This window comes from Myxocyprinus asiaticus, chromosome 31 (genome assembly GCF_019703515.2).
Source record: "Myxocyprinus asiaticus isolate MX2 ecotype Aquarium Trade chromosome 31, UBuf_Myxa_2, whole genome shotgun sequence".
Lineage (NCBI taxonomy): Eukaryota > Metazoa > Chordata > Actinopteri > Cypriniformes > Catostomidae > Myxocyprinus > Myxocyprinus asiaticus.
In genome coordinates, this window is record NC_059374.1 from 10,051,460 (window position 1) to 10,078,955 (window position 27,496).

A 27,496-nucleotide genomic window follows, 5' to 3' on the forward strand; every position below is an offset into this window, starting at 1 on the left:
AAGAGTGATTTGTTTGGGAATCAGACTACACTGGTCACGCTGTAGATCCAAAAGAACCAGCTCATACTGCAAGAGTCATTTGTTTGGGAATCAGTTATGCTGTATGTTTCGCACTGAAGATTCTAAAGAACCGGCTTATAGTAGTCATTTGTCCGGGAATTGGACTACACTGGTCAGGCTGTACGTTTAGCGCAGTAGATTCAAAAGAACTGGCAAATAAGAGTAATTTGCTCTGCAATCGGACAACACTGGTCGCACTGTAGATTCAAAAGAACCGGCTAATAAGAGTCATTTGTTTGGGATTGGACTACATTGGTCACGCTCTATGTTTCGCTCTATAGATTCAAAAGAACCGGCTCAGAAATAATTTGTTCAGGAATCTGGATACACTGGTTGCTCTTTATGTTTTGCGCTGCTGATTTTGTAGCGATGTTGCTGAATGTTTGTGCAGGAAACACTAACAAGAGTATTTTAGTATGGTGTTCCCTTCGCAATGGCAGAAGTAGGTTTGAGAAAGTTTAAAGGAACTGAAAGACATGAAAATCATTAGGTTCAAATTTGATCTTTTTTTTAAAAAATGGAATGGGTTTTCGGTTTCCAACCTTAGTGGTAATCAAACGCACGCCACAGATGCTGTGGATAGAGCAAAACTTGTTTTGAACCTAACATGACTTTCTTGTCTTCCACTTGTCCAATATACACACAACACAAAGACAAATTTCCTTTCTTTCCTTTAATTCAAACAAGTGAAAGATTGCTGCAAATGCTTACAAAAGGAGAAAACGTGTAAAACCATCTTCTTTTGCAGCATTCGCACCATTTCAAACTCATGTCAAACTAGTCATTACTATATAAACGCTCGTGTTTATTATGACATTACAGTATGACCCTCCCAAAAATACAGTTCAGAAAGGCACTGAAGAGGTATTAGCATCATATGGGCTGAAATTGATAAAGATAATGGAACCGCTAATCAATGTCCTTTAGTAGCAGCGCTGCCTCTTACAATAAATGTTGTAATTTCTGTTCCAAGGAGTGTATAAGAAAACGGTTCAAGGCAGCAGAGCATTGCTTCAACTGCCCAAGTTGGGGAACATCTCGGTCAGGGTGGTCTGCTTTGTCCCCTTCTTCAGAGGAGTAACTGGGACCGTTGTTGTTGGAGAAGACACAGGACTTTTCCTGGGAGTCTTTTCCACTAGTTGGGAGCTTGTTCCAGACAGTCTTTTTCCAGCTTTCTCCTTATCCTCATTCCGTCCTGTGCAGTTCCTAGCAGTTGACCGTGATGTACTGCCATTCCCTGTCTTAATTTCCTCATCTGGCTTTGCACTTGTGGAAGCCGGAGTGTTTTTTTGCCGGAGTTGATAGCTGTCGGCCGAACCTTTCCTGCGGTCCACAGCGTAATCGTGGTTCAACTCCTTCTGAAGTCGCATCGCCATCCGTCGGTCCTCCTCCTCTTGCTGCAAACGACTCCGCAAGCTCTCATACCACGCCATCTCTGATAGAAAAGTGCTGTCTGCTAAAGGCAATTCACACTGTGGAGCAGCACATAACCTCTTGCTGAGTAGATCTGATTCACTTTCGAACTCTATTTCTGAGCTCTTTCGTTTAGATGAGGTGCTGTTAGGATTGTTGAACGTGAATGTCAGTTCTGAGCTGCTGGGATTAGAGGTCGAAGGTTTTGCATAGTAGTCCAGCGCTGGCATGGTTAGGTCAACTTTGTCCTCCACAGACTGTGACACAAGGGTTTTTGGAGGGTTCAGAATGTTTTCCTGTTAAAACGTTTTACCCATAGATCAATTATCAAACTACATTTATAAACATTTTATAAATGTTTATAACTACTAAGTCTTTTAAATTCAACTCTACAGTTTCTATAGCATGTGCATATTTTCCAACTGAAAATTACATATAACATCTTAAATTTAGTTACATTTATCTTTCTGATACTGCATTTGATTTAATCTGATACCGTTTTGATTACATTTAAACTTTTCTTTATAAAATTAATTTAGGAAATAACTAGGAAATACAAGAAAGAAATAAAAATATTCACACTCACAGACCACGTTATTAGGAACACCTGTACACCTACTTATTGATGCAATTATCTAATCAGCCAATCGTGTGGCAGCAGTGTAATGCATAAAATCATACAGATACAGGTCAGGAGCTTCAGTTAATGTTCACATCAACCATCAGAATGGGAGGCGGGGGGAATTAAGTGATTTTGAACGTGGCATGATTGTTGGTGCCAGATGGGCTGGTTTGAGTATTTCTGTGACTGCTGATCTCCTGGTATTTCCATCCATAACAGTCTCTACTGTTTACGCAGAATGATGCCAAAAACAAAAAAACATCCAGTGAGCGGCAGTTCTGCAGACAGAAACGCTTTCATGAGAGAAGTCAACAGAGAATGGCCAGACTGGTTCGAGCTGACAGAAAGGCTAAAGTAACTCAGATAACCCCTCTGTACAATTTTAGTGAGCAAAATAGCATCTCAGAATGCACAACACATCGAACCTTGAGGCGAATGGGCTACAACAGCAGAAGACCATGTCGGGTTCCACTTCTGTCAGCCAAGTACACAAAGCTGAGGCTGCAGTGAGCCTATTATTTGTGTACCTCAGCAGAAATTGAGATTCATCAGACCAGGCGATGTTTTACCAGTCTTAAACTGTCTAGTTTTGGTGAGCCTGTGCCCACTGCAGCCTCAGCTTTCTGCTCTTGCTTGACAGAAGTGGAACCTGCTTCTGCTGTTGTAGCCCATCCGCCCCAAGTTTTGACATGTTATGCATTCTGAGATGCTATTCTGCAATCGTACAGAGGGGTTATCTGTGATACTGTAGCCTTTATGTCAGCTCAAACCAGTCTGGCAATTGTCCACTGACCTCATTAACAAGGCGTTTCTGTCCAGTGCCGCTCACTGGATGTTTTTTGTTGTTGGCACCATTCCGAGTAAACTCCAGAGACTGTTGTGCGTTACAGAAATACTCAAACCAGCCCGTCAGGCACCAAAAATTATGCCACCCTCAAAATCAGTGAGATCACATTTTTCCCCCCCGATGGTTGATGTGAACTTTAATTGAAGCTCCTGACCCATCTCTGCATGATTTTATGCATTGCACTGCTGCCATAGTGGCAGATTAGATAATCTTTATCGCATGAAGATGTGCCTAAGGTGTGCCTAATAAAGTGGTCGTGAGTGTGTGTGTGTGTGTGTGTGTATATATATATATATATATATATATATATACACACATATACACACACACACACAGTGTGTATATATATATATACATACACACACACACACACACACACACACACACACACACAGTATATATATATATATATATATATATATACACAGTATATTATATATATATATATACATTCATAATCACCTTATTAGCCATCAGGGAGGAGTCTGAGCTTCCCTCAGAACAGCTGGGCTGTTTATAAGACACTGGGCGTAGAAACCTGAGATATAAGTATGTAGTCACTTACACTTCAAACAACCCTACGGTCTTTAAACCATTAAAGAATGAGCAGGTGAGTTATAATACTGATATAGTAAGCCAAATAAAAAGTAGATACTTCTCAATATCCCCTGCATGCGGTTTCTTTTTCTTAGCTGAGGTAGCATCAGTAGGTTTGACGTGCAAAGGTGATTCAGAGATTGGTCCTGAATTCTACACAAACAACAAAAAAGCATTACATCTCATCTTATTTTGAGAAAGTTGAGGTTTGCTGACATTGATATTACAGGAACCCAAAACTGCAGCAGCGTGAATAAAAGGCATGTTTGTTCTAAATATGAGACTTTTCAAACATCAAGGTCTTTACTCTTCTTTATATGGGTGTTTCTTTAAATTTTAGCTTTTTAATTTCATGTCCCAGGGGTTGGTTTTAATTGAAACACAGATTTAAATTGTTTGTTGTTTTTTGTTGTTATATGAAGGTCTCATTAAAGCTGAATTAGCAACTTTTTACCAGGCCTTTATCATTTATTTCTGGTACTTTTCAAATGCCTTTTACATACAGTATAGGTTTTACTGTTTCAGCCATGTCCCAGAACCAGACCTTAAATATTAAAATCCATTATAAAAAAACAAATATTACATGTTTAACACATGTTAAACTAAACATTATTTTTCAAAAATGACAGTTGTGGAGTAATTTCCACCACAACAAACAATTTTGCCCCTAATATTTATTTTTACTTTCTTTCTTTCTTTCCCCCCTAAAATTGGTCAAAAAGTGTCAGTGAAGACATACAGAGACATGGAGTGATTGAAGATAAAGAAAATTCACTTTTGAGCAGAATATTTTTCCTGGCCATCATTTCCAAACAAGCTCATTTCAATCAGCATCATTTCCACCACATAATTCTATTAGCCAAACCCTTGAATGCTATTCATATTGGGCTAACACAAGTACTGTTCCAGGACAAAATTGTTCTGGAACATTTTTTGTGTAAATGTATTATAAGTAATGTATTAATACATTTTTTGACACACTCAACTAACTTCTTTCATAGTTACACTAGCATATTGATGACCTTAAAGGGAATAAATATAGACTAAAAGCAGCAAAAATTATTAGGGGGACTTTATGGTATTTAGAACTTGTTTACCTCAAATTAAACGATTCATTTATATAGAAAATATACATATTTTTCATTACCTTCACTTCAGATAAAAACCAAAGTTGAATGATTATTGTTGCCTGGTCTCTGTAACCCAATGTTGTAACTTGATTTCTGCATATTATCACAAATTATGCATTTGGATATATATTTAGACTAGGTTTGCTCCGATAACAAAATTTTGGCTTTGCTACTACACCAGCCCTGGTACATCGGTATCGATACTAAATCAATATTTCAGCAACAAATAAATAGCATCAGATTACTGATGAAACAGAAAAGGATTAAAATTTAAATCATTAAATTAGGATTAAAAGCAAGAATCGAGGTTACAGTGATGCACTTATAATGGAAGTGAATGGGGAAATTTTTGGAGTGTTTAAAGGCAGAAATGTGAAGCTTATAATTTTATAAAAGCACTTACATTAAATCTTCTGTTAAAACTCATGTATTATTTGAGCTAATAATTATTACTGATTCCAGTAATTATTTTAGTATTTTTGAGGAAGAATTATTTGATGAGATTAAGAATATTCTCATTATTAATTGAGAAATACAATTCTTATTGTATTTACTGCCCTCTACAGTCAATTATGAGATCATTTCAAATTTAAACAGAGCAGATATCACAAATCAGAAATAAATGTAATAAAATTCTTGTAAAAGGTGTGTTTGCAGACTTTCTTTGAGACATTAATACAATCCAAAAATCCAATCTAAAATAAAATTTAAAATCTAAACAAACAAGAAATGTGATGGCATAATTCATTTATTGTTTTAGAAAATTCCACTTTTTAAAACAAAACTTGTGTATCTTTATATATTTTCATTTGAACTAGTCAGTAACTGCACTGCTTGATTAAAGTCTCACAGGTCTAAAGTAACATGACATAACAGTAACAGTTGCATAAACAGTTTAGACTGAGCTATGTAGCCTAATGTTGTACTTCAGTCTGTGAGACTTCAACATTCTTATTTCATTTCAAGCTGGACATTCATAACTTGTGCATCAGTATGAGATTAAACCTGAGATTAAACCGCTGTATTTTTCGTGCTGTATATTCAAAAGGACCAGCTCTAATACCGAGCGTAATATCATCTCTGATGTGTGACCTCACCAGCTCTTGGCTGAGCAGTCTGGCAAGTCTCTCATCGCCCTCCAGCTGTTGCTCCTCCTGTCTTTTCCTCTCTTCCATCAGGCGCTCCTCTTCCTCAGCTAGGAGGCGCTGGATGTACTCCTCACTGGCTCTCCTCTCAGCTTCCTCTAGAGCTCTCTTCTCCTCCACCAGCTGTTCAATACAAGCAAGGTTTAATGATTGCTTTTTATAGGGGTGGGAAGTATGACCAAAACTGTATCTTTAATAATAATAATAGTATTTTTATATCTTTAATTTGATATTACAGTAACAGTATATACCACAGTATGGATATTTTTGCAGGAAATATATATATTACATAAACATGTAGTAATGTTTTTTTCCTAATCAAGGTACTTCATCTTAATTTTTTTAATTTGGAATATGATTAGGGATGGGAATCAAAAGGAATATGATGATTTCGGTTCCAATTACGATCCCTTTTAATGACTGGGATTCCTTAACAGTTTCATTTATGATTTTTTTTTGTTGTACTTTTGGGGAAGAAATATTTGGAAGAAATGCAATTATTTTTGGATTTACTGCTCTCAGCAGTCTTTTAACAAATAATGAAAACATTTCATATTTTACCAGAACAGATTCTTGCAAATGGTGAGTTTACACATACTTTTTAATGAAGATATGTTTTCTTAACTATTTGAAAAAACAAAAACAACAAAACTCAAAATTAGCTTTTTAATTACACAATGTCATCTCAACAACCATTGAGTAATTACTCTGAATTAGTGCCCAATGCCCAATTCCCAATGCGCTCTCGTGGTGTCCTCATGGTGGCATAGTGACTCACCTCAATCCAGGTGGTGGAGGACGAATCTTAGTTGCCTCCACGTCTGAGACCATCAGTCCACGCATCTTATCACGTGGCTTGTTGAGCACGTTACCGCGGGGCTTGTGGAGGGCCATGCTATTCTTCGCGGCATCCACGCACAACTCACCACGCACCCCACAGAGAGCAACAACCACATTACAGTGACCACGAGGAGGTTACCCCATGTGACTCTACCCTCCCTAGCAACAGGGCCAATTTGGTTGCTTAGGAGACCTGGCTGGGTCACTCAGCACACGAATTCAACATTTATTTAAGTCTCATAAGAGCAGAGAACAGTCTCATAGGACTTATTAGTTCGGGAATCGGACAACACTGGTCACGCTGTTTATTTCATGCTGCTGATTTTATAGCGGTGTTGCAGTGTCTCTGAGTGGTTGCGCAGGAAACGCTTTCAGAGTGTTAGTACAGTGTTGTGTCTGCATAGGCAGAAGAATGCACATTCGAGAACTTTAAATAAGTTCTTCATAACAAATGAATGATAAGTCTAGTATTAGTGCTAAACAAGCTGCTTCACATTATTCAACACTTTTATTAAAAAACTCAATTAGCCCATAACATTATAGAAGGGAGAGGACGAGACACATTTGAAGCCATTGTAAAATAAAGCAATAATAAGCCATCAAATGCCATGTGTTGATTTTATAACGGGTAAGGGGTGTTCTTAGGTACAACGCAAAGTGACAACTGACAACAGAAACATAAAAGATGCCACTGTTAAATACACAGCTACATTTTTAAATAACAATACTTGTTATAAACAATTCTTCCATCAAGTAATACAGTTCATTAGCCTCACTATAGGCTGTTTGTGGTTGCCAAGCAATGTAGCAACTTGACGCATTTCGATAAAATGCGGTTACATTATTCTCATGTTGTGTTGTGCAAGTGTGGACAGCCCGATTAGGGTTGTTTGGTGTTCCATGAATCTGAGTATTTTGTAACAGCAACAGGATGAATCAATATGCACACTTTACATCAAGAGCAACAGAGCGCAACATCACACATCTTTTCAGCATGGGTTCCAGAAGTATTTTTCACATTAATTTTTTCCATAGGGACTTCTTAAAATCCTTCATAAGAGTTCTAGGCCATGAATCAAACCAATCAGTTCCAAGGTGAATTCCAAAATTACAAACTTTGATTTGAAGCAAAAAAGTATTTGAAAATCGGACAAAAAGATGAAGGTACAAGACTGTGTACTTAAAGTTATTAATGAGCGAACGAGCTACAATATGACTTAATTGAATTAAAAAATAATGGAAATGTATAAAACCATTCATTTAAAATAAAAGTATAGAAAGAATATATTTTATGTTTATTGCAAAACATTCTGATATTTGCAAAAGTAGTTAAAGTGTAGGGATACGACTCGATTACATCATTCACAATGTGCGTCATGAGAGTGGGGTCGCTGCAGAGCTTTGTTTGTTTGTTGTGCTTTTTTCGCTGAGTGGCGTATCTTTCTCTGCAGGATCATGGGTAGTGTAGTTCTTCACCAGTAATTCTGCTATTACATATGATTTTTAAACAATGAAGTTGACAACAGAGACATATACCATCGATTAACAACCTCAGAGTTCTTGGTAGATATGTCTTTAAAGGTTTATAAGCTATTGTTAAAAAATCAGTTCGCCAATGGAAAAATTAATGGGATTTTTATTTCCGGAACCCGACTGTTGCGCTTTATTAGGCCACTTGCAGAACAGGTCTGGACACCCAAACAAAAACCATTGAGATGTTGGCAGTACAACAATACGACCAATGTAAACATGAGATTAGACTCTGCTATGTGCATTCAGTGACATGTGCCTGCCATTCCATGCACTGTCGGCTAAATATCCAATATTAGACATGGGGTTTTTTAAATGATTTATTATAATTATTATTTAGGGCAGTTAAAAGTTAATAATTTAAAATGTTAATTAAAGGTCTGGTGCATGCATTTAATCACAGTAACACATATCTAATCTGACATTATTACCGTTTCATTTTATTTCTAAATTTTATTCTAGATTATTTTATTCTATACTGACAGCCCTTTTTTAAACAGCAAGAAATAAAAACAAATCTGCATTTAGTTTTGTGATTTTTTAAATATATTTTTTTTACTATTATTTCTAAGTGATTGTTTCTCTTTTGCCAAGGGATTTTTATTCCTTTCGACATTCATTTTTATTTGTATCTTTCTAGGGACTTTTTCCTTCAATAATTATAGGCAATAGGGCTACTGCGGTGGCAAATTTTTAACACAGCGGTGTTTAAGGGCCAACCACAGCTGGGGAACTGTGATGCACGCTGGTTGGAGGGCGTAGTAGGGGGTGGGTGCAAATTTTGTGTTTATTGTGGATCAAACTTTAAAAAGTGCCTCGAACACAGAACAGAAAGTAAACAATTTGTAAATTATCACAAAATACCACAATACAAAACTAGTTTGTATTGACTTTAAAATGTCTGTCTGACATCAATAAACCCATCTTATACATCGGTAACATGTAAACATCAACGGCTAAAATATTTATGTATTTACACTGGCGGACAAAAGTTTGGAATAATGTACAGATTTTGCTGTTTTGGAAGGAAATTGGTACTTTAATTCACCAAAGTGGCTTTCAGCTGATCACAAAGTATAGTCAGGACATTACTGATGTAAAAAACAGAACCATCACTATTTGAAAAAAATCATTTTTGATCAAATCTAGACAGGCCCCATATCCAGCAGCTGTCACTCTAACTCCTTATCCTTGAGTAATCATGCTAAATTGCTAATTTGGTACTAGAAAATCACTTGCCATTATATCAAATACAGTTGAAAGCTATTTGGTTTGTTGAATTAGGCTTAACATTGTCTTTGTGGTTGTTTTTGAGTTGCCACAGTATGCAATAGACTGGCATGTCTATAGGTCAATATAAGGTAAAAAATGGCAAAAAAGAAACAGTTTTCTCTAAAAACTCATCAGTTAATCATTGTTTTGAGGAATGAAGGCTATACGATGCTTGAAATTGCCAAAAAACTGAAGATTTCATACAAAGGTGTACACTACAGTCTTCAAAGACAGAGGACAACTGGCTCTAACAAGGACAGAAAGAGATGTGAAAGGCCCAGATGTACAACTAAACAAGAGGATAAGTACATCAGAGTCTCTAGTTTGAGAAATACACACCTCACATGTCCTCAGCTGACAGCTTCATTGAATTCTACCTGCTCAACACCAGTTTCATGTACAACAGTAAAGAGAAGACTCAGGGGTGCAGGCCTTATGGGAAGAATTGCAAAGAAAAAGCCACTTTTGAAAAAGAAAAGAAAAAGGTTAGAGTGGGCAAAGAAACACAGACATTGGACAACAGATAATTGGAAAAGAGTGTTATGGATCTTAAACCCATTGAGCTTTTGGGGGATCAGCTAGACTGTAAGGTGCGTGAGAAGTGCCCAACAAGACAGCCACATCTATGGCAAGTGCTACAGGAAGTGTGGGGTGAAATGTCACCTGAGTATCTGGACAAACTGACAGCTAGAATGCCAAGAATCTACAAAGCTGTCTTTGCCGCATGTGGAGGATTTTTTGATGAGAACTCTTTGATGTAGTTTTTTTTTTTCAAATTGTAATAGTAATTTTTCATGTTATTAATGTCCTGACTATACATTGTGATCAGTTGAATGCCACTTTGATGAATAAAAGTACCAATTTCTTTCCATAAGAGCAAAATCTGTACATTATTCCAAACTTTTGGCTGCCAGTGTAAATATATATTTTAATATATTCAGAATATTCCTAATACAACCATATTATTTCTGCGCAATTCTGTGGATATCGCAATGGAAAGGAAACAAACACAGCAACAACTCTGTGCAAGGAATATCTGGAAATAAAGTGAAGCAACGGGGAACAAAACAGTGAAGTCTTCCTTGGATACTATGTTTGTTACTTACACAAGTGTCATGGGAAAATAACGTTGCTGTGGAGAAAGCTGCTTTCTGACAAAGTCGCATGTATATGGGAGTAAAGATTACACTGCTTATACAGTGCACGTAAAACAGAAACGCCGTTTTCTCACAATAACCCACTTTCTTGCAATAAGCCGCTTTCTGGTGTCCAAGTAAAGTCAGTTGTTGTCTGGATTTAGAGAGGACCTCACTGAGGTTATATTTCCAGCTGCAGTGAATACATGTTCAGTCAGTGGAATTACTGACAAAATGTAGGAAGTGTTTGTTTGTTTTTTTTTATTCCGATAACAAAGACAAGATAAAAAACAATACTCATCATGAGTATAATTAAACGTTTCTACTTAAAACATACTGTTGACGAAAATATGACTTAAAATACATAACACTGCAAGATATTACCAATGCACTAACAATGTTTTATTTAGAAAAAGAAAAAAAACTTGTTGCACAAAACCTTGTCAAATGATCCAGTCATAGTATTTTGAGCTGTGGGAGCTAAAGATCTGAACAATATAAACTGAAGCACTTAGTGGGTTAAACACCTTTATTTGAACCATCCTATACAGAATTAATCAGCTTTATCAACAACATATATATAATATTACCACTTACATATGCTCAACTGAATGCACAACTGAGCTTGTACTAAATTGCACAAATCTGCAATGCTCTATGTAGCACAAAATCCTAGTCTCTAAAAAAAGGAAAATTAATACGTCTCTAGCATTAAGAATCGACAGCACAGTAACAAATGATCCAATACTTCATTACACTCATCTGCTATTATTTCATTCATTTATTTCAGATTTTCGCATGGTCTTATTAGTTGATACATTTACATGCACATCACTGCCAGTGGCACTCCACCACCACGGTGGGGCAGTTTTCACGGTGATCCTAACAGCCCTAAAAGGCATTCGAGAAGAATGTTGTATAGTGAGGATATTTTCAAACATAATGCCATGAAAAGTTTTAATTTACAGTTGAAGTCAAAAGTTTACATACACCTTAGTCAAATACATTTAAACTCAGTTTTTCACAATTCCTGACATTTAATCGTAGAAAACATTCCCTGTCTTAGGTCAGTTAGGATCACTACTTCATTTTAAGAATGTGAAATGTCAGAATAATAGTAGAGAGAATGATTTATTTCAGCTTTTATTTCTCTCATCACATTCCCAGTGGGTCAGAAGTTTACATACACTTTGTTAGTATTTGGTAGCATTGCCTTTAAATTGTTTAACTTGGGTCAAACATTTTGGGTAGCCTTCCACAAGCTTCTCACAATAAGTTGCTGGAATTTTGGCCCATTCATCCAGACAGAACTGGTGTAACTGAGTCAGGTTTGTAGGCCTCCTTACTCGCACATGCTTTTTCAGTACTGCCAACAAATTTTCTATCAGATTGAGGTGAGGTTTGGCCACTCCAATACCTTGACTTTGTTGTCCTTAAGCCATTTTGCTACAACTTTGGAAGTATGCTTGGGGTCATTGTCCATTTGGAAGACCCATTTGCGACTGAGCTTTAACTTCCTGGCTGATGTCTTGAGATGCTGCTTCAATATGTCCACATAATTTTCTTTCCTCATGCTGCCATCTATTTTTAGAAGTGCACCAGTCCCTCCTGCAGCAAAGCACCTCCACAACATGATGCTGCCACCTCCATGCTTCACGGTTGGGATGGTGTTCTATGGCTTGCAAACCTCACCCTTTTTCCTCCAAACATAATGATGGCCATAATGGCCAAACATTTGAATTTTTGTTTCATCAGAGGACATTTCTCCAAAAAGTAAGATCTTTGTCCCCATGTGCACTTGCAAACTGTAGTCTGGCTTTTTTATGGCGGTTTTGGAGCAGTGGCTTCTTCCTTGCTGACCAACCTTTCAGGTTATGTCAATATAGAACTTGTTTTACTGTGGATATACATACTTGTCTACCTGTTTCCTGCAGCATCTTCACAAGGTCCTTTGCTGTTGTTCTGGGATTGATTTGCACTTTTCGCACCAAACTACGTTCATCTCTAGGTGACAGAATTCGTCTCCTTCCTGAGCGGTATGATGGCTGCGTGGTCCCATGGTGTTTATACTTGCATACCATTGTTTGTACAGATGTAACTTCAGTCATTTGGAAATTGCTCCCAAGGATATACCAGACTTGTGGAGGTCCACAATTTTTTTCTGAGGTCTTGGCTGATTTCTTTTGATTTTCCCATGATGTCAAGCAAAGAGTTTGAAGGTAGGCCTTAAAATACATCCACAGGTACACCTCCAATTGACTCCAATTAGCCTATCAGAAGATAACTGGCTAATTGTCTAAAGGCTTGACATAATTTTCTGGAATTTTCCAAGCTGCTTATAGATACAGTTAACTTAGTGTATGTAAACTTCTGACCCACTGGAACTGTGATATAGTCAATTAAAAGTGAAGCAATCTGTCTGTAAACAATTGTTGGAAAAATTACTCGTGTCATGTACAAAGTAGATGTCCTAAATGACTTGCCAAAACTATATTTTGCTAATATGAAATCTGTGGAGTGGTTAAAAAAATTAGTTTTAATGACTTCAACCTAAGTGTATGTAAACTTCTGACTTCAACTTTAACAAACAGGGATGTGCGAGACTAGTCAACTAAACGGTTCTGATGCTGCTAGTCGACACTGGAATTACTAGTCGGTTAATATTTCCCCCCATTAAACTGATAATAATTTTTACACATTTACGTTTGGCTTTATATTTTTACAGAGGCTGCACTTAAATTACTGTCATATTAATGTTACATATTTTAAACAGAATTAATAATACAAATATTATTTAAAAAAGAGGATATCTGGAGCAGATACAGAGTTTTATTTCACCTCAGGCTGCGCGTGCTTCTTCCCTCTCTCTCGCGGCGCATGCAGGAAAATGTCCTCTCACTAGACAAGCAAACTCAGCAAAGTAGTTATGAAATCACTTCGGTGGTGTGGGAATCGGCTTTCCAAATATTTGAAAGTCCCTAAGGATATTTTCACATTTGAGTCTTCTTTACATCTGTGCATGCTTGGATGTTATTTTTCCACTGAGCAGGCTTTTTCAAGCGCAGGATAGCCGCCTCAGGTGAGTCAAGTCCCTTCTTTCACCAGACCATGTCGACGTGTTAATTTTACTCATCAAAAAATGTATGCTTTTGAGTAAGTAGCCTAGAAAATAACTGTTTTAGACTAGGTATGCCATTTTTTTAATCTGCTGATTAAGAAGGCTATTTTCAATGAGGTGCCGACTGCTTAACATGCTATCTATTATTCTGTGTGCACGTCACGTTTAGAATACATTGTTTATTGTAGGCTAAATCACAGGCCTATTTTTTTCTATCCTATAGCTACCTTTTTCTTTTTTTTTTTTTTACATCGTAACTGTTATTGGTTAACGTTCTTTACCGAACAGCTGTCATATTAGATCAATGGCTAATGCACAACTGCACGTCCTGAAATATGCGCAACTTTTCAGCATATTTTTTTCTCTCTCTTAAATTTGGCTTAGTCTACCTGTTAATTATTTTCAACAATGTCCTGACTGTTTTAATATGTTAAGTAACTTTTACTTTGTGATTTCTGTTTAGAATAGGCTTTTAGGGTTGTTCCATTGATCCTGCACTATTCATTCAATTGTTTTCAATAAATAAACCTGTATTTGCTAAAGGTGAATGTGTCTCATGTTCTATATTTAATGTACAATGATCATAATTCAAGGCAAGCATGTTGCAGATAAATGCCCCTTTTCAGTGGAATTTAGCATCAGATTTGGAATAGATTAAGTATTTTAAATGGGTCGCATAACTTTTTTTTTTTTTTACTGTTTTCTGAAGGTTGGTTTCTCTTTAGACTAGTCGGTTACAAAACTTCCATTTAAACGACAGTCAAATTAGTCGTAGCGCACATCCATAGTATCAAATAACTTTATACAAAATGCCCTTTGCCCATTATGGATGAGAAAAACTACTTGACAAGTTCAATAGTAAACAACCATGGAATCACAATACGAAAGACAAGCAAGCGAGTTTTCTAGCAAGCCGATAGATAAAATTAAACGCATCTTTCTACAAGCTGCAGCAGCCATGATGGGTGTGTTGCTGATTCACTCAATGAGAAAGAAAACATTTGAGACTCTTTCAAAAACTATTGCAATTCACCTGCTAGACAAATGAACTGACAGTATTATCATGTATACACGCAGTCTGAGGGGTGATTAGAAAGAATTGAGAGTAAAACATAATATTGACGATTATAACATGTTATCAATTGTAACAATGCTGATTATATGCCACTATGTACATTTGTTTAGAATCACTGCGAAATACACACACATAATGACTGTTAAAACAAATGCTGTCAATTGGAATGATATTGATTGTATCTTATTGACATGCACATCTACATTTATTATACATTTGGTCAAAACCCTACATGTTACGAATTAAAAGTGGCGACATCTAAACGCTCCAAGAATCGTTAATGGAACCATTAAGAAACTGGAATTGTTACGAGAAATCAGAAACAGATTAGTTAAATTCCTTTTGATTCCCATGCCTAGTTTTAACTGAATCGAACATATTAGGTATAAAGCACACTGTCATGATTAAAATATAATTAATTTACCATAAGAATATTTTTAAAATAATATTTTAATCATGTTTTAGCCAATGACAATATAAAAGCTAATTATTTAATTCTGAAATCACGTTTATAATATCAATCATGCTTACCATTTGTCTTGCACAGTATAAATGAGTCTTTGTACAGAAAATATACAGGTGCATTTTTATATTTTCAGAAAGAAGTTCCTTGCAATTTGGGGGTCCTTAGTAAATTCCTGCATTAGACCATGCTGAATCACTTACCTTAGTGATTTGATCCTCATACTCTCTCCTCACTTCTCCCGGCTGACTCACACGAGGTCTTGGAACCATCACTGGAAGAGGAAAAAAACTAGTGCATGAGCAATTACAACCGATTCAAGAGATGTATTCATATTAAAAACACTTATATTACTCATATTCATGCAATCACACTCCAGGGCTCAAAAATAAGAAAAAGTGTTTATGAATTTATAGCTACTGTATAATGGAGTTAAGTTATAGCTGTATAATTTCCAGCTACAATTGCCAATTAAAAATCTAATATTCTAATATTAGATCTTTTATAACCTAATTATGCAAAATAATTGATATGTTTAAGCATCTAATGCTTGGTTACAGTGCTGTCAAGTGGTTAATTTGAGACACAATGTTACTCACTGCTGACATCATCATCTTCATCTTCTATCCCCTTTAATCTCCGCTCACACTGGGTGGGAAATGCATCTTGTATTCGTCTCCACAGCTCCATATTCACCAATGTTTTGTTCCGGCTGTTGAGTCGTGCCCAAGTGGACACTCGTTTCCGGCAAAGCGGACAGCACATGTTGGACTTGTCAACAGTCTCCAGAAAGCAGGTTTTGCAAAACGTGTGTGTGCATGGTAAAGTGACCGGCTCCAGGAATATGTCCAGACACACTGGGCACAAGCAATCCGACTGTGTAAGACCCCCAGAGCTTTCTTCAACGGGACCTGTGTCCACTTCAGACACAGGTGGCATTCTGCTGCCTGTCCCTTTTTCAATGACTGATGATGTTTTTCTGTCTCTAGTTTAGAGCTGTTTGTGACAATCAGCTGAAGACAGTAGAACAACAAAACAAATATTACCATAAAGGATGATTTTATATATATATATCTATAAAACTGGGGTTTTAACCATATTAAGGTATTACATGGAGTCCAATGAGAAAATATATAAATGTTCAAAATTTTCCTGAAGAATATTTGACATTTCTAACTATTGGAATGAACTAATGTTCAGATAAGCATGATATGCTTTAATAATGTTGGTTAATGTTCTTAATGAAAGTTAATATAAAGTCTGATATAGGAAAAATCTACTTTTTTATATAGAGGTCCCTGGGTTGGCTAAGAGTTGCGGGGTCTATAACGTTTGAAAAGCATTAGACTTAATTAATTGAATGTAAATCTAGACATACTGATTATTTTATAAACAAATCAGTAACTCACTAATTGTCATACACGAGTAGTGTTGCAAACCTCATATCGTGCACACAAAATAGTTAACCAGCTATTACGATGAAGAAAAGAGTTTGGTCAGTTATCGTTTATTTTAAGTAGCTACTGTCATTAAAAAATATATAATTTCAGAATCTATCCAAATGTGCAGAAATGTTTTAAAAATCTTATATAACTTTTTATGCTAACTGCACATCTGCGCAGTTAGCGAAGATCCAGCACACAGATTGTTTACTAAGGGGTCAAATGAAAGCTACACGTTATACTTAAAAATGCAACGTCTCAGACTTTACACTGTTTATTAATCTGAACGTCAAAGTCCAAATAAAGCTGTTAAAACAGTCACAAAATGCTACTTACTCAATAGTACCCAAAATCCCGGGATTTTTTTGCGCAGTGTTTCTCACACGTGATTCCATAAAACCGACAGAACAACCTTTCAAAATAAAAGTCCTTCAGTTTGTTTGCGTCGCAGCCTGTTCATTTTTTTATTTATTTTATCCAATTTATGATTCCATTTCGATGTAGAAATAAAGTAGTCATTATTTAATTGATATCTAGTCTGCCTATAACCAGTTTTCCTAGTAACTTCATACAAATGGGGAACTCGCTAAGATTTTCTCTTTACATGGTTTTTTTTTTTTCTGTAGTGAACAATATAGAAATTAAAAGTACTTTTGAAAAATATATTTTAAATCATACATATTCACTTGAGGTATCTCCAGTCATTAAACCTGTTTTAGAAGACGGCCATATAGTCCAGCACACGCACAAAAAATAAATAAATAATAATAATAAAATAAAATAAAATACTGAGTGCACCAAAATCAAACACAAATATGAAATTTCTCAAATCATTTATTAACCGTCATGCCATCCCAGATGTGTATAACTTTCTTTCTTCTGCTGAACACAAACTAAGACTTTTAGAAGAATATCTTGGCTCTGTCCATATGTATGGTGTATGGCAAGTGTATGCTGGCCAGAATTTTGAAGGTCCAAAAAGCACATAAAGGCAGTAGAATGTGAAAGTGAAAGTGGAGATTTATAGTAATAAAGGACTTACATATTGACCTGTTTCTCACCCACACCTATCATATTGCTTCAGAAGATGTAGATTTAACCACTGGAGTCTTATGGATTACATTTATGCTGCCTTTATATGCTTTTTGGACCTTCAAAATCCTGGCCACAAGTAACTTCTATTGTATGGACCTTCAGAGCTAAGTAATTTTTCTAAAAAAAATAAATAAATAAATAATTAAAAAAAATCTTCGTTTGTATTCAGTAAAAGAAAGAAAGTCATACATATCTGGGATGGCATGAGGGTGAGTAAATGATGAGAGAATTTTCATTTTTGGGTAATAAAACTTCCTGTCGGTTTCCAGGTTTAAATAAAAAAATAAAAAAATCCCAGATTTTCAACATGATCCCAGTCTTTTAAATCCCTCTGTACTCTGACTCACAAGATGTCATACTTCGATGGATTTAGGTCTCCATTGTGTCTCCTTTTTCAGTAGATCCAACCTTTAATAGCAGCTTTATTGCTGTAGATCTTGCTGTGATCATTACTATCAGTAGCAGATGCTCCAAAAAAAAAAAAACTAACTGGAATTCTCTAGTTGTTATAGTTAATCATTCATTAATGCACAGTAAACAAGCAATAGTCAGAGTTTTGCCAAACAAAACAGCATAAACCATGTAAATCTGTGCCTAGAATGTTCGTAGTTCTCACAAATATATTTCTAATATATATATATATATATATATATATATATATATATATATATATATATATATATATATATATACAAATGCTTACTGACTGGCTTAAAAATGTAAGACTTTAAAAAAAACAATGAATATCACTCTATAATACAGTAGGCCTATATGCAAAACTTCTACAAGGGACAAAACACACTTATCCGAAATAATCAACCTGCATACACATTTATGAATATGAGAGAGATATTGAGGATGTAGTGAAGATTTTCCATATAATTGAGATTCAATATAATTGTCTAAAAAACAAGTCACATAACTTTGAAATGGTACTGAAGAGAGCTCATTATTCATAAGGACTTCATGTCTGTTATACTGTTGTGACTGATCCTGTGAACAGCAGAGTGCACTACTGCTCAATAAGCCAGAAAGTGTAGTGCAGCATTCCACTTTGCATCCTTACATTATGCACTAAAATATACACTATATTGCCAAAAGTATTCGCTCACCCATCCAAATAATTGAATTCAGGTGTTCCAATCACTTCCATGGCCACAGGTGTATAAAATGAAGCACCTAGGCATGCAGACTGCTTACAAACATTTGTGAAAGAATGGGCCGCTCTCAGGAGCTCAGTGAATTCCAGTGTGGTACTGTGATAGGATGCCACCTGTGCAACAAGTCCAGTCGTGAAATTTCCTCCCTACTATATATTCCACAGTCAACTGTCAGTGGTATTATAACAAAATGGAAGCGATTGGGAATGACAGCAACTCAGCCACGAAGTGGTAGGCCACGTAAAATGACAGAGCGGGGTCAGCGGATGCTGAGGCGCATAGTGCGCAGAGCTTGCCCACTTTCTGCAGAGTCAATCGCTACAGACCTCCAAAGTCCATGTGGCCTTCAGATTAGCTCAAGAACAGTGCATAGAGAGCTTCATGGAATGGGTTTCCATGGCCGAGCAGCTGCATCCAAGCCATACATCACCAAGTGCAATGCAAAGCGTCGGATGCAGTGGTGTAAAGCACGCCGCCACTGGACTCTAGTGCAGTGGAGACGCGTTCTCTGGAGTGGCGAATCACGCTTCTCCATCTGGCAATCTGATGGACGAGTCTGGGTTTGGCGGTTGCCAGGAGAACGGTACTTGTCTGACTGCATTGTGCCAACTGTGAAGTTTGGTGGAGGGGGGATTATGGTGTGGGGTTGTTTTTCAGGAGCTGGGCTTGGCCCCTTAGTTCCAGTGAAAGGAACTCTGAATGCTTCTGCATACCAAGAGATTTTGGACAATTCCATGCTCCCAACTTTGTGGGAACAGTTTGGGGATGGCCCCTTCCTGTTCCAACATGACTGCGCACCAGTGCACAAAGCAAGGTCCATAAAGACATGGATGAGCGAGTTTGGTGTGGAAGAACTTGACTGGCCTGCACAGAGTCCTGACCTCAACCCGATAGAGCACCTTTGGGATGAATTAGAGCGAGGACTGCGAGCCAGGCCTTCTCGTCCAACATCAGTGTCTGACCTCACAAATGCGCTTCTGGAAGAATGGTCAAAAATTCCCATAAACACACTCCTAAACCTTGTGGAAAGCCTTCCCAGAAGAGTTGAAGCTGTTATAGCTGCAAAGGGTGGGCCGACGTCATATTGAACCCTATGGATTAAGAATGGGATGTCACTTAAGTTCATATGCATCTAAAAGCAGATGAGCGAATACTTTTGGCAATATAGTGTATATACTGTACTTTAATGGTGATTGCAAAGTACAATTAGTGTGTATTAAAATAGTGGTTAATAGTACACAGTAGACATACCATCATAAAATCTTGATACCAAACACCACCTTGTTGCATACTGTATGAATTTGTCATCTAACTACATTCATTACATTAAAATGTATTGTATCTTCACTTTTAGGTTCATACATTTAAAGACCCCATGAAATTGCTTGATGACCACAGTTTTCTTTCCTGTCTTGACATATTATAGCCTTTAGTTTACGTCACAGCCATGAACCAAGATTTTCTACTTGCTATTACTAGTTGGTTGAAAGTGGCATTAGTGGGAGTCAGTTGAAATTCTCATATCAACAAGCTTTTTGTTGGAAAGTAATTTTAATTTGCCCCTGAGTGCAAGATGAGTAATCAATATTATTGGTCTGTTTTTCTGCAAGGAAAGACAATGCATTTTAAACCTGTATATCTGCTAAAGGTAATATGGTCATCTTTTAAGTGTGTAGAGTGGATTCTTTATAAACTGCTGTGGATAAAAAATAAATAAATAAATAAATAAAAAACTCTGGTCTCACATTTCTTGCCATTGTTATTTAACATAAAAAGGTGAAAGAGAACTCCTCTTCCATACCCCAAAAAAAGCATGCACAGAACCTTTGGCATACTAGTTTTTACAAAGTATGATTTGGGACACACTATTTCTAATACCACATACAATTCAAGATGGAATTTGAACTGGGCCACATGCTATGTCTATCAGTAGTAACCATTATATTATAATGCCTTTAGAATTTATCACAATGGGACCAATGTAGCACTATTAATTATCAACGGTTACAAAAACATCTACTCATTGTGGAGTCACTAGTTTGCCTTATCAAAAGTCTAAAATATCAGACTGTCAGAGTGGAGGTTTGTCTTCATGTACAGGAGATGGACAAAAGGAAGAGGAGATGATGTCTGTAGGACTCTGTAATCTTAATCTGTGTCGCAGCTCAGAGCTTTGTCTCTCCATGTCCTCCAGAACAGTTTTGCTCAACGACTGCAGGATTGAAGGACAAGATGTACAGTAAGAGAACAGAACAATACTGTATACAGTATGTACATACACAAAGTGGTTCCAACAATTTAAAACAACTAGTGAAAATGCTACTATTGTACAGTATAATTACAATTGTTGCAGTGATGCTTTCATTGTCAGATCAATGCATTGATGCATTCTTACAACCAACACATAAATATTATTTTATATCTACATACAGTATAAACTCACCTGATTCTCAGCAAGTGCCTCTTTGGCCATATAATGCTCTCTTTTGATCTTAATTTCCACCTCCTCTGGAATGTCTGGCACCATCCAGTCAATAATTCGTCCAATCAGGAGTACAACATGCTGAAAGTTTTAAAATGTGTTTGGTCTTCAAATGTTGTAAAAACAATCATATGATTATCTACTGTCCTGTTTAACAAATCTCTCCTATGATATGCAAGATGTCATTTTGAAAAGCAAATTGATATTTATTCTGCTTAAATAAATGAGATTGGGATTTAGGTTTGCAAATATACATCTGTAAGTGGCAAGGCATTTTATTTTATCATATAATGGGCCTACTTAGTGATCTGAATTGAATGTGAAAAGCTTACATGGTATTATTTAGTATTTTACTTTTTATACTGTACCTCAAATATGATAACAAAACTCAGACGAATGGCTAGCAGGTTGAAGTAATCCTGTGTGTACTGTCCATTCTCATCTCTCTGGCCTCGATATCTGAGAAGGAAAGTATCTGCTAAATTACTTTTTTTTAATTCAAATATTTTTATACAGTAATACAGACAGAAATGACAGTAAGCAAACAAATACTTCAGGTATAACATAGAGTCAACTGGTCATTATCAGGTCTTGTATGACCCTGAAGGGGTTTATTTTGCAATAATGACTGGCTGACTGTACATCATCCCACTTATTACAATGCTACTAACCAAATGAAGAAGTAAATGGACATTAAATATTGATTTGAGTTTAAATAATTTTATTATGTGAGAAGAAAGATACCATGGAGGGATAATGTGAGATGTGAAAGTAGCACATGTAGGAAATGGGTTGGCTGGGACAACGGTCATATCCAGTTTAGCACTCATTATACAAAAAATATTTGACCACGGAATGCCATGACAAATCAATCAAAATTAAATACTCCAGGGATATATGAAACTTTACTGTAGCAACTTTTTATCTCCACTGCAACCATTTTGTTGTCATAATGTTCTTACCTCACTTCAGAGGATTTTGTCACAGGCTTGTCAATCTTCAAATCTTATTGTGTGTTTAACCACAATATGTTTTATTATGCTTATAAATACATTCGTTTAGTTACATTATACCACAGCCTGTTCGAATACTCGATTCTGATTGGCTGGAATGTGTGCGTTAAAACTGATTAATGCACAGGTGGTTCCAGTCTGTTTTAATCACTGTTCTATTTAATGTGCCTACTCTGCTGTCCTCTGTAATGACACATTGCAAGAGTTTTATACCTCTGTTTAAACAACCTCCAGACGTGAATATAGTTTCAGAGCTGGGATTAACAGTCACATCACAAAAAAAAATCATCCAGTCATGCAGTGCCGTCATTAAATCAACCGTGAAGCGCTACAAGAAACCCGGAAAACACACCGGTGTTCATCAGCCCTGTATTACTCATCCAAAGTGCTTTTTAGGAAAGTACGGAGGGGGAGAGAAGGTAACCGGGACCTAAAATACGTCTTTTGCTGTCCAGGGATTTAATCCTTAATTCAATCAATCGTGCAGCCTAAATGGATGCCATACCGCTGCTTCAGAGGTCAAAGTCTACAGGTTTAGAGTGTTTTGGATGGTTTTCCCCTCATCACGTCACGTCAGCAAAGCTGGTTTTTCCTCATTAATGTGAAATTGACCATGAATAGGAAATAAAGTAAGAAATATATTACATGTTGAGGAGTGCCAACCCTTCCACATTATGTGGCTATAATTATTTCTGAATTGAGTATTTAAATTCACAGTTTTTAAAGAGTTGTTGGAATTCAATATTTTTTTCAGTTTTCCAATTATTCATACAGCTTTTTATTTAATTCATTCAAATAAATGTGATATTACTGCACTACTTTATAGTCTGATTCAGAACGGGCAGAAATCTAAATCTTACAACCTCTAGGAACCTAAAGTTAACCCTTATTGTTATTATTCCTGTCAAAATTTGTGCTATAAAAATCAGTGACAGTGGGATAATCCACAGCTAGGTGTGCATTAAACAATTTGAATGTACTTTGCAGAGTCAACCAACCTACGCTTCACTTCATGTTTGCACACCTAGCCATGGATTATCTTATACTATTATATATATATTTTAGATATTTGACATCACTGACGTCTTAACGCTTCTTGATTTTTAAATGTTCAAATGAGTGTGGCATTGGAGTGTTCTGGCGGATATGGATGATGATCATTGAATAAAGACTTACATTTGGGTTTGTTCCTCACACAAAGCTATAATTTGTCTTTGGAAGACTTGGAATATAGTACATGAATAAAAATTAAAATTAAACTTAAATAATTAAGCAGTGAGTAAACAATGACAGAATTTTCAATACATTTAATAAAAAATTGCCTTAAAAAATTTGCCTTAGGTAAACTAATGAAATCCTCCTAAATGAGTTGCAACAAAGTGACATTAAACATACGGACCAAAGGTGATGTTTTTGGTGGGGCAAGCAAAGGTCGCAAACTTTATTTAAAAAAAAATTATGTTTTATTTTAAGGGTCTTTTGCAAATGTACACAAAAAACAACAACTTAGTCTTTACCTGCATGACATCTGGCTTTGGGTGAAGTTCTCTGGGGCAACTGAAAGGGTAAAGTTAATATAACCACTCATACTTCCCTTGTTGTAGCGGTAGTAGAGGCGCGGCAGGAAATCAGACGTGAAGGCAATCAGGAAAGCCTGGTGAAGAAACCAGAAGTCAAACATGCCTAAACAGAATATACAGCCTCTCAAACTAACTCTAAAAAAAACAAATAACCTGAATGAGTAGCCACAAGAAACAGACATTATGATGACTAGAAATACAGAAGAACATACATTACTAATGACAGCCAGGTAGGAGATGAACTGTAGGACCATAAGCCAGATTCCAATGTCTTGCGCTCTCTCCACAACAGGCCTGCGGTACTCACAGACAAACTTCTGGGCATCAAGACGCACTTCCACCCAGTTATTAATCAAGGCGAAGACCGGTGCCAAGGGACAGGCTGCCACAAAGATGGTGATGAAACCAAACTGCAGGACTAATAAGATTAAGATTTATGAAATTAGCGGTACAACCAAGTCAAACTGGTCCCATTTTAAAAGCCTATTTCAAAGCATACTAAATTAAAGTTTAGATAAGATGGCAAAAAAACAGTTAATTATTTTATTATTTTAAGATTAAACACATAAACGTGACATGTTTTAAATGATCAAGCATGTGACCACATATTCAAGTTTTGGGTCAGGGGCAAATGTAATAATTTTCGAAGAATCTACCATTTTGTTTTTGCTGATTTGATAATATAATTACATTTTTCCTTGCGGGAAAGTAATTGTATAAGTTCCCTGGGCTTTTTAATTTCCCAGCACTCTGCTTTCAAATTTGCTTCAGCTTAATGCTTGTGTGTTGTCTGCAATTTTTATTTATTTATTTATTTTAAATCTGAATATTGTGTTCATGGTGATTATGGCCCTGTAATTTATCTGTTTTCACAATCACACATACTATTTTATTTTCTGTTTGTCTATCCAATTGCAAACAATTCCAGGGCCTCCCACGCTGTTGATGCACCTCCGGTTGTGCCACAGGAGAAGGTAAACTCTAGGGATGTCATAAAATATCGACTGGCACATTATTTTATCGATACATTTTTAAAGCACTGATATATTTACATCAGCGACATTTACATTAGAAGCCTAATTTGTGTGCTTTTAATTCACTGCCAGTTGCATTCCATACATTCTAGTCTGACGTAATAGCTTGGGAGACCACAAGGGGGCGACATAACATTTACTGAAGCCAGTCATGGCATGAACTAGGCATCACACATACATTACGAGCTGAAGGCAGTCCAAAGTTACGAAGGTTTTTGTACTTCAAGAATTTACAAAGTGATATTGATAAATTTGCAGATTAGTGTACGAAACTGGTGTAACTGTGCAAACTGTACGATTAGAAATGGCTACATTTAATATGCGATTTCTCTGTATGTAGCATTGAAAAGGTCTTTGATTCAAACTGTCAAACCACAAAAAGACACGCTTGTAACTGAAAATACATTGTGTAGGCTCTATGAAAGATACTTATACACAATATATAATCCAGTAATGACTAGAGTAAATAATCTATGTCCTTTGATAATAATTTGGGTCGAATTTAATGAGAAATTAAATATGCGAGCTGAGCTGCATGGTGTTGCAAGCACACGGTGTGTGAAAATAATTGTTAGAATTTTAGAACGGGCCATGTTGTCCACCAGACGTGTCCAGTGCGCAGCCCACTTTAATTAACCCTGCCGCTCACACTTCACCAAAGTTGTGTTGATAAATATGTTTGAAAGGACAAAAGACAAACAAAAAAAAGAAAAAAAAAAAGAAAAAAATCCCGATATATAATGATAATCATCTGGAAAATCTTCCAATTATCGATACATGAAAACGGCATAGATCCCAACCCTTCCCTTACGAAAATCGAGAGTTCATGGCAAATTGTCCATTGTTGCCAAAGGTTTGCCGGAGGTTCACCACTACCGGCAAAGAGCTGCAAACTTCTGGCAAACATTTGCGATGGATCAAAAGCTCATTTGCGTTTGAAAATAACGAGCAGCAAATTTGCTGCAAATGTGCGGCAAGTTTGCGGCTAGTTTAGATTTTTTGTAAGGGTAGTAAACACATCTGAATTGATGAAAAAATGTCTGATGGGAGATAGCGCTTGTCAGAGCAAGATGGGGCCAGTGCCAGGGTACTGGAACATTTGGAAGCTTGACTTTCCGTGTGATCATGTTGTTGAAAACGGTCACTATTTTTGCAACTCCATTGGTAACACCAGTGGTGAAGAAATTACACTCTTCACCTATAAAAAATCCCTTTGCAATTGAAAACAATTGTTTACTATTGTTTTCAAATATCTAAATAATGGTGTCCCCATAATGAGTTATGTCTTATATTATACAGTACATAATAGAAGAGACTTGAGAACTCACCCATCTCTAGATACTCAACAAACAGCCCCTCACACACCAGCAGCTGATAGTCCGCCTCCCACGGCGTGTGCTCTGGCTTCGTGTCTGGTTCATCTATCACTTCTAAACTGAAAGCTGGCTTCAACTTCCTCTTGTACCAACATGTCTTTAATTTACTGTGGTGAAGAAAGAAAGAGATCATGGCATAATTCTTCATACAGTACAATATACTATTATGGGTTAACATAATCTTGTGGAAGATGCATTAGACAAAACCTACGGCAAGACAAATTCCTGAATGTTGCTGATGACCTGTTTGCCTACCATGATGACCAACAGCTCTTGAGCAAGTTCAATGAGACATCCAGAGGAGCCACACTGGACAAAACAAGAACAGAACCACAAATCAAACACGTTAATGGGTTAACAGAATTATTCTGAGACCTATGCGCAATCTGGACACTTTTCCCTCATTTTCCCTGTTGATTGTAGTGGAAATTCTGCGGAATTCTGTGGAATATATTTATATATGGTAAAATGTGTTTAATGGAGCTTACGGTACTACACTATTATTGCTTACCATGATTTTGCCAGGCAGAACATTTTCTTGGATCAATGTCCTTGTTGGTCTTGGAACAACATTCGTATCAACAATCAGACTGTAGGGTTATCTTGGGGCTGGGTTTAGGGGATTGAACGACATTCTTATCAACCAATAATTTCCTTCTGATTTTATGGGTAGTTTATTGTAAGGTTGGGGTTAGAATTAGGTGTAGGACTTTGTTTCTTTATCATGAATGTTGTTCAAGAACCAACAAAAGATATAGATCCAGTTACTATTTGAAGAAAACAGAGTCACCACAGTTATTGGTAGCTGAAAGCATTATCCAATTAGGTAAAATATTTAATAAACAAATGTGCAAGGTGCAAGGGGCTTGCACGTTAGAACTTGGTGAACAATGGATGTTTAAATTTAAATTATATGGAAATCTTCAGAGCATTCTGTATAAATCTGTAAAACTGCACATTCCATGAATGCTTGGTTATTCCTACCACAAACAGACAACAAAAAAAGATTGTGGCCAGTTTTGGTAGGGTTTGTCCAATAAGAATGGATAACAAGGCAAAAAATTAA

General features: G+C 36.5%; 2 protein-coding genes across 3 annotated transcripts in view; both read right to left on the reverse strand.

The window, feature by feature from the left end:
- Positions 1 to 700: 700 nt before the first annotated feature.
- Positions 701 to 17,094, reverse strand: LOC127421998 (E3 ubiquitin-protein ligase rnf168-like). Of its 2 annotated transcripts, none has more exons than XM_051665293.1 (7): positions 17,027 to 17,094; positions 15,848 to 16,261; positions 15,452 to 15,522; positions 5,767 to 5,937; positions 3,598 to 3,692; positions 3,405 to 3,480; positions 701 to 1,730 (listed from the first exon to the last, which is right to left on the reverse strand). In XM_051665293.1, the coding sequence occupies exons 2-7, from the start codon at positions 16,185 to 16,187 to the stop codon at positions 1,074 to 1,076; spliced, it is 1,410 nt and encodes a 469-aa protein (XP_051521253.1). In that variant the 5' UTR covers positions 16,188 to 16,261; positions 17,027 to 17,094; the 3' UTR covers positions 701 to 1,073. The 2 variants fall into 2 exon arrangements, with proteins under 2 accessions (XP_051521253.1, XP_051521252.1); XM_051665292.1 differs by having other exon boundaries at positions 701 to 1,769.
- Positions 17,095 to 19,411: 2,317 nt separating this feature from the next.
- Positions 19,412 to 27,496, reverse strand: part of LOC127421988 (anoctamin-7-like) — a 30,333-nt gene continuing 22,248 nt past the window's right edge. The window contains exons 18-24 of the mRNA XM_051665280.1: positions 26,642 to 26,739; positions 26,383 to 26,537; positions 24,233 to 24,438; positions 23,958 to 24,094; positions 21,796 to 21,886; positions 21,389 to 21,508; positions 19,412 to 21,157 (exon numbers count right to left, since the gene is read on the reverse strand). Coding sequence (XP_051521240.1) covers positions 21,017 to 21,157; positions 21,389 to 21,508; positions 21,796 to 21,886; positions 23,958 to 24,094; positions 24,233 to 24,438; positions 26,383 to 26,537; positions 26,642 to 26,739 — 948 coding nt within the window. The 3' untranslated portion in view covers positions 19,412 to 21,016. The remainder of the gene's footprint in view (positions 21,158 to 21,388; positions 21,509 to 21,795; positions 21,887 to 23,957; positions 24,095 to 24,232; positions 24,439 to 26,382; positions 26,538 to 26,641; positions 26,740 to 27,496) is intronic.

What these genes read in the sequence shown, in the direction of transcription:
- LOC127421998 (XM_051665292.1), bottom strand. Translation starts at nt 16,187, where the DNA reads ATGCCACCTGTGTCTGAAGTGGACACAGGTCCCGTTGAAGAAAGCTCT. An exon ending in TGAAGATGATGATGTCAGCA is followed by an intron (nt 15,523 to 15,847) that starts GTGAGTAACATT and finishes TTCCTCTTCCAG; the next exon opens with TGATGGTTCCAAGACCTCGT. An exon ending in CCTCCCTGATGGCTAATAAG is followed by an intron (nt 1,770 to 3,404) that starts GTGATTATGAAT and finishes ACGTTTTAACAG; the next exon opens with GAAAACATTCTGAACCCTCC.